The 13,088-nt window shown below is 30.4% G+C and overlaps 1 protein-coding gene across 1 annotated transcript; it reads right to left on the bottom strand.

Moving 5' to 3' along the window:
• Window positions 1-36: 36 nt before the first annotated feature.
• On the bottom strand, window positions 37-12,762 carry LOC134269269 (uncharacterized). Its single transcript, XM_062751473.1, has 15 exons — window positions 12,622-12,762; window positions 12,107-12,304; window positions 11,681-11,797; window positions 11,192-11,314; window positions 10,891-11,010; window positions 10,493-10,587; window positions 10,021-10,184; window positions 9,500-9,617; window positions 9,240-9,297; window positions 4,339-4,476; window positions 3,701-3,796; window positions 2,563-2,657; window positions 1,524-1,687; window positions 943-1,060; window positions 37-199 (listed from the first exon to the last, which is right to left on the bottom strand). The coding sequence occupies exons 1-15, from the start codon at window positions 12,683-12,685 to the stop codon at window positions 125-127; spliced, it is 1,743 nt and encodes a 580-aa protein (XP_062607457.1). The 5' UTR covers window positions 12,686-12,762; the 3' UTR covers window positions 37-124.
• Between the last annotated feature and the right edge of the window lie 326 nt (window positions 12,763-13,088).

The raw sequence follows: 13,088 nt of genomic DNA, 5'->3' as shown, positions 1-13,088 counted from the left end.
GTCCCTTATATTCTGAAGGTAGAAAAACAAAAGTAGTTTGTTTTTTCATTTTTATTTGTAAAGCAGATAATGAAAGTAAAACATTCAAGAGTTCATATACCACACATAATATCTATTTAAGATCTTAATGGGCATGTGAACGACCAATGACGCAGCAGGCTATGATGGCAGTGTGGCTAGTGTGATCTCCCTGAAGAATCTGTAATGTAAGATATCTCTATTAGAAATATGGTTCAACTAGTTACACGTTACAGTGTACATGTAATTAAATAATGTAGAATGAATTCACAGATCCATAATTTTACACCAAATTCGGTGTTTGAAAAAAAAAACATAAAGAAATTATGTTTAAACTTTGCATTTTGGAAATATTGCAGTATGCATGTTTTTATCAAACATATATTTTATAAGATAAATACATTGTGCACTTAATTGGGGAAAGTACATTGATATAACGTTGCCTAGATAGAATCGATAAATAATGTTTTTGTCTCACTTGAATTCTTGTTTTAATCTTAGAAAATTTAGACTATTTCTTAAGTGAAATGTTTTTAGTTTACTTCGTGGCAAAAAGAAAGAAGAAGAAATCAGGAAAAATTGTGATTTATAAAGATATGATATACACTAATTTTACCTTTTAAAGATTTTCTGTTTATAGTCTACTATTTTCATGCATTGTGTTGATTTGAAATGCTCTTAAGGTTTTTATATCAAACATTTTCTAATTTCTTTGGATACAGTTCATTTATATCTAATTAATGTAGTAGACTATTGATAACTGTATTTGTTTCATTGATCTGTTCATTATGTGCCCAGAGATGAAAATTTAAATAACCATATAGGATATTATAATATTATACATATTATAATATTATATTATGATATTATATATATTGTAATATTAAATTATAATATTATTGGGACCTCATAATGGATACTTACAGCTAATGAACGTCCCAGAATTCCGTCTTCGTGTCCAATGGTCAGCCAATCGAATTTTCTAGTATCTTCTACATTTCCTTTGTCGTCGTCATGGAGATCTCCAAGATCACCAGGGTTACTGAAAACAGAAGTGTAATAATTGTAAACTGTAATTATTGTAATAATTGTATTGGTAAATTGTAATTATTGTAAGTTTTATAAATTGTAATCATTGCACAATGGTTTTTGATAAGAACTGTAAATTGTAATTTTATGAGAGAAAAAAAATGATGAGGAATTATTTCAAGAAATGTATTAAATTGAAGATTATTAATTTCTTTCTTATTTTTGATTCAAAGTTTCTTTAAAATGTTCAATACAGTTCCTGTTTAAATAGAAGATAATATTTCGCTATTTATAGCATTCTGTCGATACAAACTTGTAGCTCGTAACGATTACTTTCACGTATTCCAATTTACCATTTTGAAACAAGACTTAGATTCTGAACTTCTAGGACAAAATCACAAAAATATAATTGTTTATTTAGCTGCCAATTCCTAAAATTTATAAGTAGCCAAAATGAGCTACATCCGGGTACATACGCGTGTCCCTGGACATGTTCGCCATGGTAGAGTTCCCCAATGGTGTCACAGCCGTGCTCCAGGTCTCCATACTCGTGGATCTGGAGGCCGTGGTTATGGTCCGCGAAGTCGTCGCTAACATTGAAGCCAGTCAGGTGGAATTTCATTGTCATTTCACCGTCACCCTAGGTAAAAATTAATGTATTTCTGAATAAATTATCGGTAGAAAATATCATCGAATATTATTACATTTAATTCGATTCTAATCATATCGCGGGTTCAACATTGTATCGCGGTATATTCCAAAAAGTAGATACATAGCTCATATCCTTTTAGTTGTGAAAACTATTTGTCTGTCGTCTGAATGTGAATTTTTGTGATGATTAAAAAGTATGGAACATTCGTTGGAATTTTTTTTAAAAGCAATATTACAGATTAATTCCTATTCCAGTTTTATTATATTTAGACCACTGAATTTATAATCTGGTAAAACCTATAATAAAGTTCATCTTTTGAAAGTATTTTGTTTGTATAATTGTTTATTTCTTATGTAGAATTACATCGTAAATGTAAAAGTAAGAATGGAAGTTCATTTTAACCACAAGTCTCCATGTTTTCCCATACCGCGATACTATGAGACTCTCCAATTTAGGAGGTAAATAAGACTTCCTGTTTTAAAAATAGACTATAATTAATGATTAAACGATGCAAGCTTGAGAAACAATTTGACACTAAAAAGTAAGGCCATAGTTTAGTTTATGAATATCATTTGATGAAAGTTAAAGTAAAAAAAATGAAATTACACTTTTTATGCAAATGTTTAAGTTTACAATGAGACACCAGTAAATATGTGCAGTTTTAAGATTTGTTAATGAAGAAAAAAAGATCTGGTATATCAATAAAATAAGAATGTATTTTTCTTGTATTTCTGTATTTTCCTGATATTTTCTAATAAGACACCTTATCCATTAAAAATATTAACAATATATCTAAATTTATGAAAGCTTTTTGTATAAAGATATATTTAAGCACAATTTTTAAATCAATTCTATAGATTTACCAGCTGTGACATTTCGATGCTTCCGTGCACGTGGTGGTGGAGACTAGCTGGTTGGTTGGGGTTAGGTTCCATCTCACACTGGGCATAATGCATCGCTGTGAAATTAATACAAGACATTCTGTAGAATGGAATTTCCTAACTCTATTTTAAAAAAGTGCTCATATAACATTGTGCCAGGGACAGATGAATTTCCTTCGTTGTAAGTGTTATTAGTTTATTCTTTTATTAAGTTTGCAATATATTTTAAAGTCACAGGGAATGTAAAACATCTTGGTCCGCCGTCATAAAACATACTTAAGTCTGAGAATGCTCTCAAGTCTGAGAAATTTCTCAAATCCAAAATTCTCAGACTCAGAGGCCGTCATAAAAAAGCTGAGAAAAATAAAAATTCCTTAAACTACGTTTAATTTTCAAATTTTCAGCTGAGTAGTTCTCAGGACTTGAGTTGAGAATTTTGTTGAGAATTCTCAAAGTTTTATGACGATGTCGTAAGCGTCAAATCATTATAAACGAGTTTTACTCTACGGTCTTAAAACAAGTAAAATGTACAAGACAAAAAAGAAAAAAAGTTACAAAATTAAAGGTTATTATTTAATGCATAAATACTATTTTAAAACACATGTAGTTAATATATGAAATGAATTGTTTAATGATAATAATAATGTTAAATGAAGGTTCGTTTATCTTAAATATTGAGACATCAATGGAAAGCCAGATTTTAAATTAAAACTAAAATCAAAAGAGATCTATCAAAAATCTCAATACATGTAATTATATTAATTTTTGAAATACAGTTTTAAGACAGCAAAACGCTCTGCATTTAAAACAATGTCAGTATTTTACGAATGAGACAAAAATGCTTAATTATACAAATGTGAAATTTACACAGTACAAATATTTTCAGTGGTTTCGGATATTTTTGTAAAACGAAAAAATAATATTAATTATTCATCTTCCGATAAGATTATAAAGATAACGATCAGTATTAAAGCTCAACAATCCACAAAACAATACAGAAATAAGAGCAAAACAATCAGGGACTCCAAAACATCAAAGGTTCAATCGGATGCCATACAGGAGTAAGCATTCTCTGCCGATGTACATGTAAGAGAAGTGACGTGAAATAAAAATATCTTACTATTGGCATAGTTTGCGTCGGCTTGATTGCCGTCATCAGAGAGGTGAAGATAGAGGTGAATATTTGCCTCATTCTTACTGGACGCCGCAACAAAGCCTGCATACAATTAGAAAATTACATATACAATTTTTTCTTAAAAAAAAAAGAAATGTACATTAAAACAGCAGAAAAAATTCTTAAAATGTATTATTCGAGTTCTCAGAAAAAAAAGAGTTTCTCTGTTAACAAATTGTCAATTATTTATAGAACATGCAGATGAAAAAAGTTCACTTAATTAGGAATTTATTAATGAAAACTTCTATGGACCTGAGAATTAGTTCATATGTTGCCTTAAATTAAAAGACTAAAGTGTAAAACTTTATAAATTATTAGAAAGAAAGAAAAGCACATCTATAGAAGAATAAAAAAAGTAAATATCAACAATTTTTTAAAGAAATGAAAAAAATAATGACAAAATTTTTAATATTCTATCAAATGAAACACAAATGTACTTTTTAAATGTAAGCTTGCATATATTACATGTATAAATGTAAGCATGCGTATATAAATTATTGAAACGTATTGAAAAATGACTGTACATGTATTACTTTACTTGGTGATGTGTCAATTTAAAATTAAATCAAACAAAGTTTACTTACCAGCAAAGGCAACCAACAGAATCAAAGCGTTCATCTTTTCAGTTCTACCTTTCTTCTCTGTTGAGGGCAAAGGACTGGATTGGCCAGTTCTTCTTTTTCTTATATACAAATCTTTCATCCATATGAGCCAATCAGTTTCTTTTCTTAGTTAGCAAAATTAAGGACCCTTGAAATTACTTTACGTATCGCTCTATTGCTGTGTTTGCAAGATTTTTAAGGCTGTTGTTCTTACTTGTGTCATTTTGACCTATTTCTAAGAGGATCTGTATGCACCGCCTTAAGAGAGTAGTCTAGCCTTTTCCCCCTTAAAGATGCAATTAGACTAACTCAAATATCCTTGAAAAGAAAGTACAATGAACTTCAATTCGAACTTCTTAACTCTTTTTAATATACACGAATGTGAAAGGTTTCTGTACAATATCAGAGCTTTATTGTTACAGTTGGACAGGAGGTTTTATTTTGAGGTCTATCAAAATTTTATTAAACTAAAAGAATTCATCAGTGACTCATTCTAAGAAAACATGATCATATATATTTTTTTAAAATCTTGTAATTTTTATAATCTTGTATATTCAAAAAAAATGTTTTGAGATGGATTTATTTATGTGTTTTCCTACTGAATTCTCCCTATAAAGTTGAAAAAAAAAACCAATCCCTTACCACTTTCTTAAGAAATTTAAGGGTTTGATTTTTATTGTAGATATTTTCGTCATCTTCAGTTGTTATAATCGTTATAAATAAAAAGAAAATAAATTGTAAAAAAGGTGGAAAAAACCCCAAAAAAACAAAAAAATAGCATAGAAAATGTATTTGCATTGTATTGTAAGCAAAAGTAAAACATGTTCCATTCTTTAAGAAATAAATATCCAAATATAAACAGTAAAAGTGTTGAGCTGAGATCAGTTAGAATATTGTCTGCTTTTAAAAAAATTTTTGTTGTGAAGCATTCGTATCTATACCCATTTTTCCTGATCCAATAATGTTAAAATTGAAATATCATTTACAATATTAAACTTTTTGAAATGTATACATATTCAGTACATGTACATCCTATATCCCTAACCCCAAAAACTTATTATAATGTCTAATATTTTGGGCTTAATTTTCCCTTTTTTAAATTTTCAAATATATTAATACTTTAACCCGACAAAGATGAACTATTTGATGTTTTTTGTACTTGTAATTGTGTTTTTTTTTATTCTGTGTAATTGAGCAATACTAAAATGACTTCATATACTGCGATTTACATGTATTCTCGATTTTTTAAACAAGTATCTGCTGTAAAAAATGTTTTTTTGTGATTTGTGAAAAAATGTGATTTATTTTGATATTTCAACCACGACAGAAATCTTTTTTTTTATCTTTTAATTAAAAATTGTTTCTTAAATAATTGTGTCACTTGAAATTGTCTGCGTTTTGACAATCTTTTGATTCATCGATTAATTCACTCCATAATGGCACCAGATCCCACCTTTGATGTTTTATAGTTCTGTATTTACTCTGCACTATTTTGTATTGTATTATGGACTTTTGAGTTTGAATACTGTTCGTTTTCTCAATATATTTCATTATATAATCTGGGTTGTCAAGGCTAACCGTGTGTCAATGAACTTTCATACGAAAACACTTCTGCCAGATCTTATATTAGTTTGAGAATTTAAATTAAAAAAACCTGCTGATTACACAACTAGTAACCATATACACTTCCCAAGGTTCTATAAGTGCTACTTGACATTTTGAATGCTCTCCCCTATTTTATTTTTAAATATAGTTAGTGCATTGTGAGATCACCCGTACTTTGATTTTATTTCTACATACAAAGTAGATAAAAAATTAATGCCTCGAACGCCTATTTTTTTTTACATCTCTGATTTAAGCTCTTTAACGAGGCTGGGAGTCCACAAATTAACCATCAGACATAACTTCATTTTTTAGATATGACATCTTAAAAGCCGTCAACAATCTTTAGGCAAAGAAAAAGAGCAAGAGCCATCTTATGCATAAAATGGCCCTGTACTTATATCAATTAATTAACTATCACCCTCTTCCCATTTTCATATATCAAAATAAAGTAGACACTTGGTGCTTTCATGTTCTATAATAAAATTTCGTTTTGAGAATCCAAATATTTGAAAACAGGCTTTGAGAAATTGCAATGTTCTTGAAATTTGCAGAAAATATGCGTTTTTGACTACCTTCAGCAAAGAATTAAAATATGAGCACAGCCCACGATCCAAAAAATAAAACATGTTTTTTGATCTTCAGAAATAGGTCTTTCTTTATGTATTGGCATATTTTGGATCAGAGGTTGTGCTCTATATGAAATATTGAAAAAACGCTTCAACTTTAGGTCATTTTCAAAGGAACTTACAGGATATGAGGAAAATGACGCATTTTATGACGTCTTATTGCATTGACTAGATGTGAAATTACGTCACAATTAATAGATACGTGGTCACCAACAGTCCAAGTGATAAATACTGCATTTGCAACCTAAACTGAGCAGTTTTGAATTTTCAGAAATTCTCAGGGCCAAATAAGGCCCAAAGTGGCTCTACCTCTTTCAAACATTTTAGTTTTAAAATTTGATAATTTTTGTATATCTTAATATGGAGGTCTTCTTCTAAAAGAGATCAATGTAGTCTTAAATGACAACAAACACCCAGCACTCTCAACAAATATTTTGTAACAATGGTAACAGTTGCATGGATACAAATATTAACATAAAGTTGATAAAAAGTGCCAAAACTTCAGTATTTTGAAAAAAAAATCATGCAAAATTAAATAAGAAGGAAAACAAATAAATATTTTAGAATGAAAAAGATCGTAAACAAACGTTTATGACATAAATACTTATTTTGATAATAATCTTTCTGATTGTATTCACAATTTTAAACACTCCGAAGTCGATAATATGTTGTTTAACGTCCCTCTCGAGAATTTTTTTTACTCATATGGAGACGCCACCACTTGGAGAGATGCTTTTGTCCAATACTCGACAGTCGGCACTTAGGACCAGGAGGGAACTTTTTTGTGCCAGCACCTACTGCGACATGGGACTTCGGTAAATACGGTCTCATCCTAAAGACCAGTCTCCACGTCCCAAAGTTAGATTCGAACCCGCGACGTAAGGATGGACTGCTTACTTGGCGACTCTAGAGCACACACTCAAACCACTGCGCCACGTGGGCGACGATAATAAAAAGAAAATTAAGTTCTCTATTGAACTACCTCTGTATGTGTTTTAAAATTAGACTTCCATCATTCTGTTGGAAATCCAATGGGTACCAGTTAGGCCCCTTTATTAGTGGGTATACTTTTTGTTTTATATTAAGAATAATCGATTTATTTTAAAATCACGTTACAAGAAATCTCTTACTGTTGACTACAATATGACAATTAGATACACCAACGACGTTTTATGTAATGAAAATATTCATTTTATATATCCCTTTTAACCAAAAAAAAAAAAAAAAAAAGAAAAAAAAAGAACTCCACAGGGTCTGACAGATTTGTCTTGTATTTCAAAATCATAGATAAAAATAAGAGTAATTAATTGCTTTATATTTCATAATCATAGAAAAAAATCATGAAAATAAAAAGAATAAATTGCTATCTTTCAAAAAGATCTTTAAATTCTATCGACAGCTTTCCTTATTTATGTAGCTATATGCAGTAAAACTCGATTATAATGATATTCTAGAGACGTATGATTTTGCTTTATTATAGGAATTATTGTTCAATCCGTTTAATTGAAAATATTCTTAAAAGTCTTGGGAAATGAAATTCATTTCGTTATAAGTGCTGTTCATTTTAAGTGTTCGCTATAAGTGTGATTTACTGTATCATTATCACCTGTATATTATGAAATCTATTTCTCTCACCTAATTCGAAGCGCAAGACCGTCTTCATATAAGAACAATTTCCAAAATGAAAGATACACATGTATCAACAGTCTAGTATAAAATTATATTTACGCAAATTCTATGGACAATACAATGACCAATGACCTTAATAGCAAATACAAACCATCAAATTTCTGCTGACCTGTGTCACACAAATTGATCGGTCATTGCTCTTGATCCCACCTCTGATGTTTGTAGAGGTTTTCGTTTACTTTGCTCCCGATCTGAATTGTTCCAATGAACTTGTGACTTTGGTTTCTGTTTGCAATTATCTAATATATTCAATGAATGTTGAAAGACCGCTATATACAATTCATCCAATAATGTTCGAACACCTTATAATTCATTTTTCAATTGTTTAATCACCTCGTTATGAAAAAACAATATTTGCAAAATGGAGGCAAGAAAATTTTTAATAACCACCAATACCAAAATATTATGAGGTTAATATAACAAACTTTTCTGAGGGAAATATTTTCTGAACGACATATTCCTAACATTTTTATGAAAAATAATGAACCGCGGTTTCTTTATTATCAATTTAATTTAAATGACTTTCACTTGAATTTGTTGTAGTTTAAATTTGCATAATAGTGTAATTTGACTACAATCAAATGTCCCCCAAATCTCCGTTTATATTTTTTTTATATAACTGAACATGATGCACAATGCATAAAAAACTGAATGGACCCATCTTTCTGCAAATACAATGTACGACCAAAAAGACACCTTCGATATCCCATTTGCACAATATTGTCTTAATTTACTATTTTTCGCATAAATTTGGTTCAAAGTTTTGAATTTACTATAAGCTGTGTACCTGGTATCCCATTTCAACAATTGATATAAAACGAATTACAACAGTAACAAAGATGTCATGAATTCATTGTATTTTATTTTAAAAGTCAGAAAAGTTTTGCAGGAGTATGGTTGCTTTTCTCGTGGAAATTACTTTGATGAACACTTAGAAGTGCAAGCTTCAGTGAGCATAGTCACGACCAATGACGCAACAGGCAATGATAGATGTATGGCTTAGGTGGTCTCCCTGCAGAATCTGTAGAACATAAATAATTTCACTATTAGCATTATCATTATGGAAATCAAACATAAAATCCACAGCCCTCATTAATAATTTTGTCTATATTCAGCAATTAAAATCTAGCTGCAAGGCTTAAGGGGGTATGAAACACACTTGATTAAAAATTTTTTTTGTAAGAAAAAAGAATAATTTGGAATAGTTTTTGGTCTACACTTACAGCCAGGGACCGTCCCAGAATGCCATCTGCTTCATCAATATTGAGCCAATCAAATGACCTCTTGGCAGTAACAGTCCCTTGGTCGTCGTCATGAAGGTCACCGAGATCACCTGGATTGCTTTTAAGAAAAAAAAATTATCAAACTGGTTATCGGTAATTCTTTTTCGGTGAAAAGGAATACAATATTTTTTGAGTCTTTTAGATATTGAAATGCTTGAAGAAGCTGTGCAATATTTTTTGAAGATTTGCTTCAGAAAGTTTGATTGGTTGATTGATTGATTATTATAATGATTATTTTTTACACTAATTTACATATGCTTTGAAAATTTGCTGTAGAAAGATTGATCGATTGATTGATGAATGGCTTTTTTATTACACTTTCAATAAAACTACGACTTTTTTCTGCCATGGTATTTGGCAGACACGGTTCTGATTTTATTGGCAGAGAACAAAATTGACTGTCATATATATGCATACAATTGATATACATCTTTATTCTTTGGAGTAAAGAAATGTCTTACGCGTGTCCCTGGACATGCTCTCCGTGGTAGAGTTCTCCAATGGTGTCACAGCCGTGCTCCAGGTCTCCATACTCGTGGATCTGGAGGCCGTGGTTATGGTCCGCGAAGTCGTCGCTAACATTGAAGCCAGTAAGGTGGAACGACATAGTTACATCTCCATCACCCTGAAAAGCCAACAGGTGATATTTTTATTGTATAAAATATTTTTTTTGAAAAAATTATATATATTTGATATATACATGTGGTTTAAAAGTTCAGCATCTGAGCTGCATTCAAGATTTTATCTCATCATAATTTAAGTCTTTCTATAAGGATATTGAACACATTACTTTATTAAATAAAATCTTTACGTACATGTAGCAGTCAGATTATTAAATCTTTCAAGAATGAATTTGTACGTAAATCAACATGTACATAGCCTCTTTGATCATTAATACACTCTGAGAAATAGATGCACCATTTATATACATACTCGTTGTGCGATTTCAATGCTTCCACGAACATGGTGATGCAAACTGGCAAGCTGATAAGGGTTAGGTCTCATCTGACATTGGGCATAGTGCATTTCTATCATTTAAAGAAAATTGTCGTCTAATTTAAAAATAAGTATATCAAACAAAATATCGTATGAGTATGTGTCTTTAGAGTGTAATATTTTCGAGATTTTGGAATTTTAATTTCTTTTCATTGTCGCAGAAGTACAGAGTTGATACCAATTTAAATTCTTATAATTCGTGGAGGACATGAATTGATGGGACTCTTCATACCACGAAACAACGAAAATTAAAACCCCAATAATTCCACAGTAAATTTTTACAATTTTTGAACTTTTTTTTTTATTTTTGGCTAACATTTTGGGTCTTAATTTACCCTCTTTCTGAGTAGTTGCCGCCTTATGCTCCGCTGGATGATCCGGGACGTCCATGAAGAAGTCCAGGTGGACCACGTGGTGTTTGGTTTCCTTGACGACGCGTCTTACTGGACAGTCCTCTGTGTTTATCAAAGTAAAACTTATCTAATTATTACTTATTTCTACGAATCATATATTTTCTTGCACACATTTAGATGAAGGGCTGATGCTGAACTTTATGAATCATTCAATTACGAAATTAAATTAAAAAAGTTCAAGTGTTCTACAGAAATGAGAAAAATGAAATATTTTTTTATTTACCGTGGTCTGAGTCGGAACTGGTGGCATTATAATGGTGAGGAGGAGGATGATACGGGATGTCTAGGAAGAAGTCCATGTTAACATGGTGCTCCTCGGTCTCTCTCTCAACACTCTTCACCGGATCTGTTCATTACAATGTAAAAAAAATATTAATTTTATTGATTAACTATCTCCTCATAGTTCTAATTAGGGAATTACGCTGTGTCTGAATCCTGCAAAATCAATGATGAATAGTTGACTTTAAATGTAATTTTGTTAGAGGATAAATTCTTGACAAGTAATAGAATATAATTTCGAAAAAAGTATATATACATTTTTGGTTAATTTTACTATATATTTCTGTATGAGGCGAACTCTCATTTAATCTGCTGGCACAAATCAAAATTTGAGTATATTTTTGCACAAAAAAGTAAAATGATTTTAAAGAAAATGTAAAAAATAAAAATCAGGCGTGCAGATATATTAAAAAAAAAAACAATATTCGTTTACCACTGGCCGGATGGTCTGGGATGTTCATAAAGAAGTCCATATTGACTCTGTGTTCATTCGTTTCCTTGGTAACACTTGCGACTGGTTCCAGTTCATTATGGCAATCTTCTTCATGACCTGCATTTAAATTTTAAAATTTTGGTATTGTGAATATATTGTGAGTATTTTCTGGATTAAAACGTGTCTTAACATACAGCAATATGTTATAAAATTAATTTTTATCACTTATGTTGTGATTCAAATTACAAAGAAAAATCCACACATTTTCCATAATTGTTTTTCATATAATTTTCAGACAAAAACTTTTTTTCCTCTATTTTAAATTGCTTACATGAAAATTGATAAACTTTAAATGCTTGGAATTGCTGCAAACTACTCATAAAAATTATTTTGTTTGCCAGAAACAGGTCAAGAAAAGAAAAGTACCTGGATGAGAACCAGGAATGTCCAGATGGAAGTGGAGGTGAACTTTATGTTTCTTGGTTTCCCTGACAACGCTTTTGTATGGCTTTGGTGGGCGCTCAATGCCAAAGAGCTTATCATGCTCGTGAACAATTTCCCAGAGAGCAGAGAGGTTGGATTTCAGAAATTTGACTTCATCTTCAAGGTGCGATATCTTACTTTCTGATAAATTAAATAAAGCATGATCAGTATAAAGAAAGTGGAATTAGTCATTTACATTTTTGTTTGACATGTACGATAGAACCCAATTACAACTAAATTTTGATATTTAAATGCATTAAAAAGAGAAAAAAAAATCATTTTTTTAATGCGTTGTAGAATAAATTTTGTCTAAAAAAGTGAAATGTTTGAAAACAACAACAAACGTTTAAATAATATGATCAGAAAAATTTAATTTTTATCCAGAAATTCACTTTTTTGACCAAAGATTAACTTTATAAATACCTTTTTAAACTTAATAAATATAAAAATTTACTCACCCAATGGGCGTCCAGCCGCCAAATAGGCCAGGGAGACCACGACGAGGATCGATAAGGTTTGCATTCTTCCTAATGCCCGCTCACATCAGAACTACGCTGGGGGAACATACTAGACTTGATAACAATCTCTTTATGTAAGTGCTCTTAAGATGCAAACCAATGAGAGGCGATGAAAAGTCTATATATAGTGTACTTAAATCTCTTTTTTTCTTTCTCTAGACTGAAAAAATATATGAAGTATCGTTTTCGAATTGTTCTCTGAAAAAATATAATTTTTTGTTGTAATATTTTATTCAAATTTTTTTAAAGCAAAATAGAAAAATCAATTCAGATAGTTTGATTTTTTTCTGAGAATTAATTTGAACACCTGCTATTTTTCGATCTTTTCATGGATAAAATAACGACGTATGAAGAGCAAACAAAATTCTTTCTTTTTTTCATGATGTCAAGAATTAATAGGATAAAAA

This window comes from Saccostrea cucullata, unplaced genomic scaffold, assembly GCF_032062105.1.
Source record: "Saccostrea cucullata isolate Sc308-1 unplaced genomic scaffold, CSIRO_AGI_Scuc_v1 ctg712, whole genome shotgun sequence".
Classification (NCBI taxonomy): domain Eukaryota; kingdom Metazoa; phylum Mollusca; class Bivalvia; order Ostreida; family Ostreidae; genus Saccostrea; species Saccostrea cuccullata.
Note: the sequence above shows the minus strand (reverse complement) of the source record. Positions and strands in the feature narration are given on the sequence as shown.

Excerpts from the sequence above, each read along its gene's own strand:
- LOC134269269 (XM_062751473.1), bottom strand. The coding sequence starts at position 12,685 with ATGCAAACCTTATCGATCCTCGTCGTGGTCTCCCTGGCCTATTTGGCG. Across the intron at positions 12,305-12,621 it reads GGCGGCTGGACGCCCATTGG|AAAGTAAGATATCGCACCTT; the intron begins GTGAGTAAATTT and ends TTAATTTATCAG. Across the intron at positions 1,688-2,562 it reads GCATCGAAATGTCACAGCTG|GGTGACGGTGAAATGACAAT; the intron begins GTAAATCTATAG and ends ATTTTTACCTAG.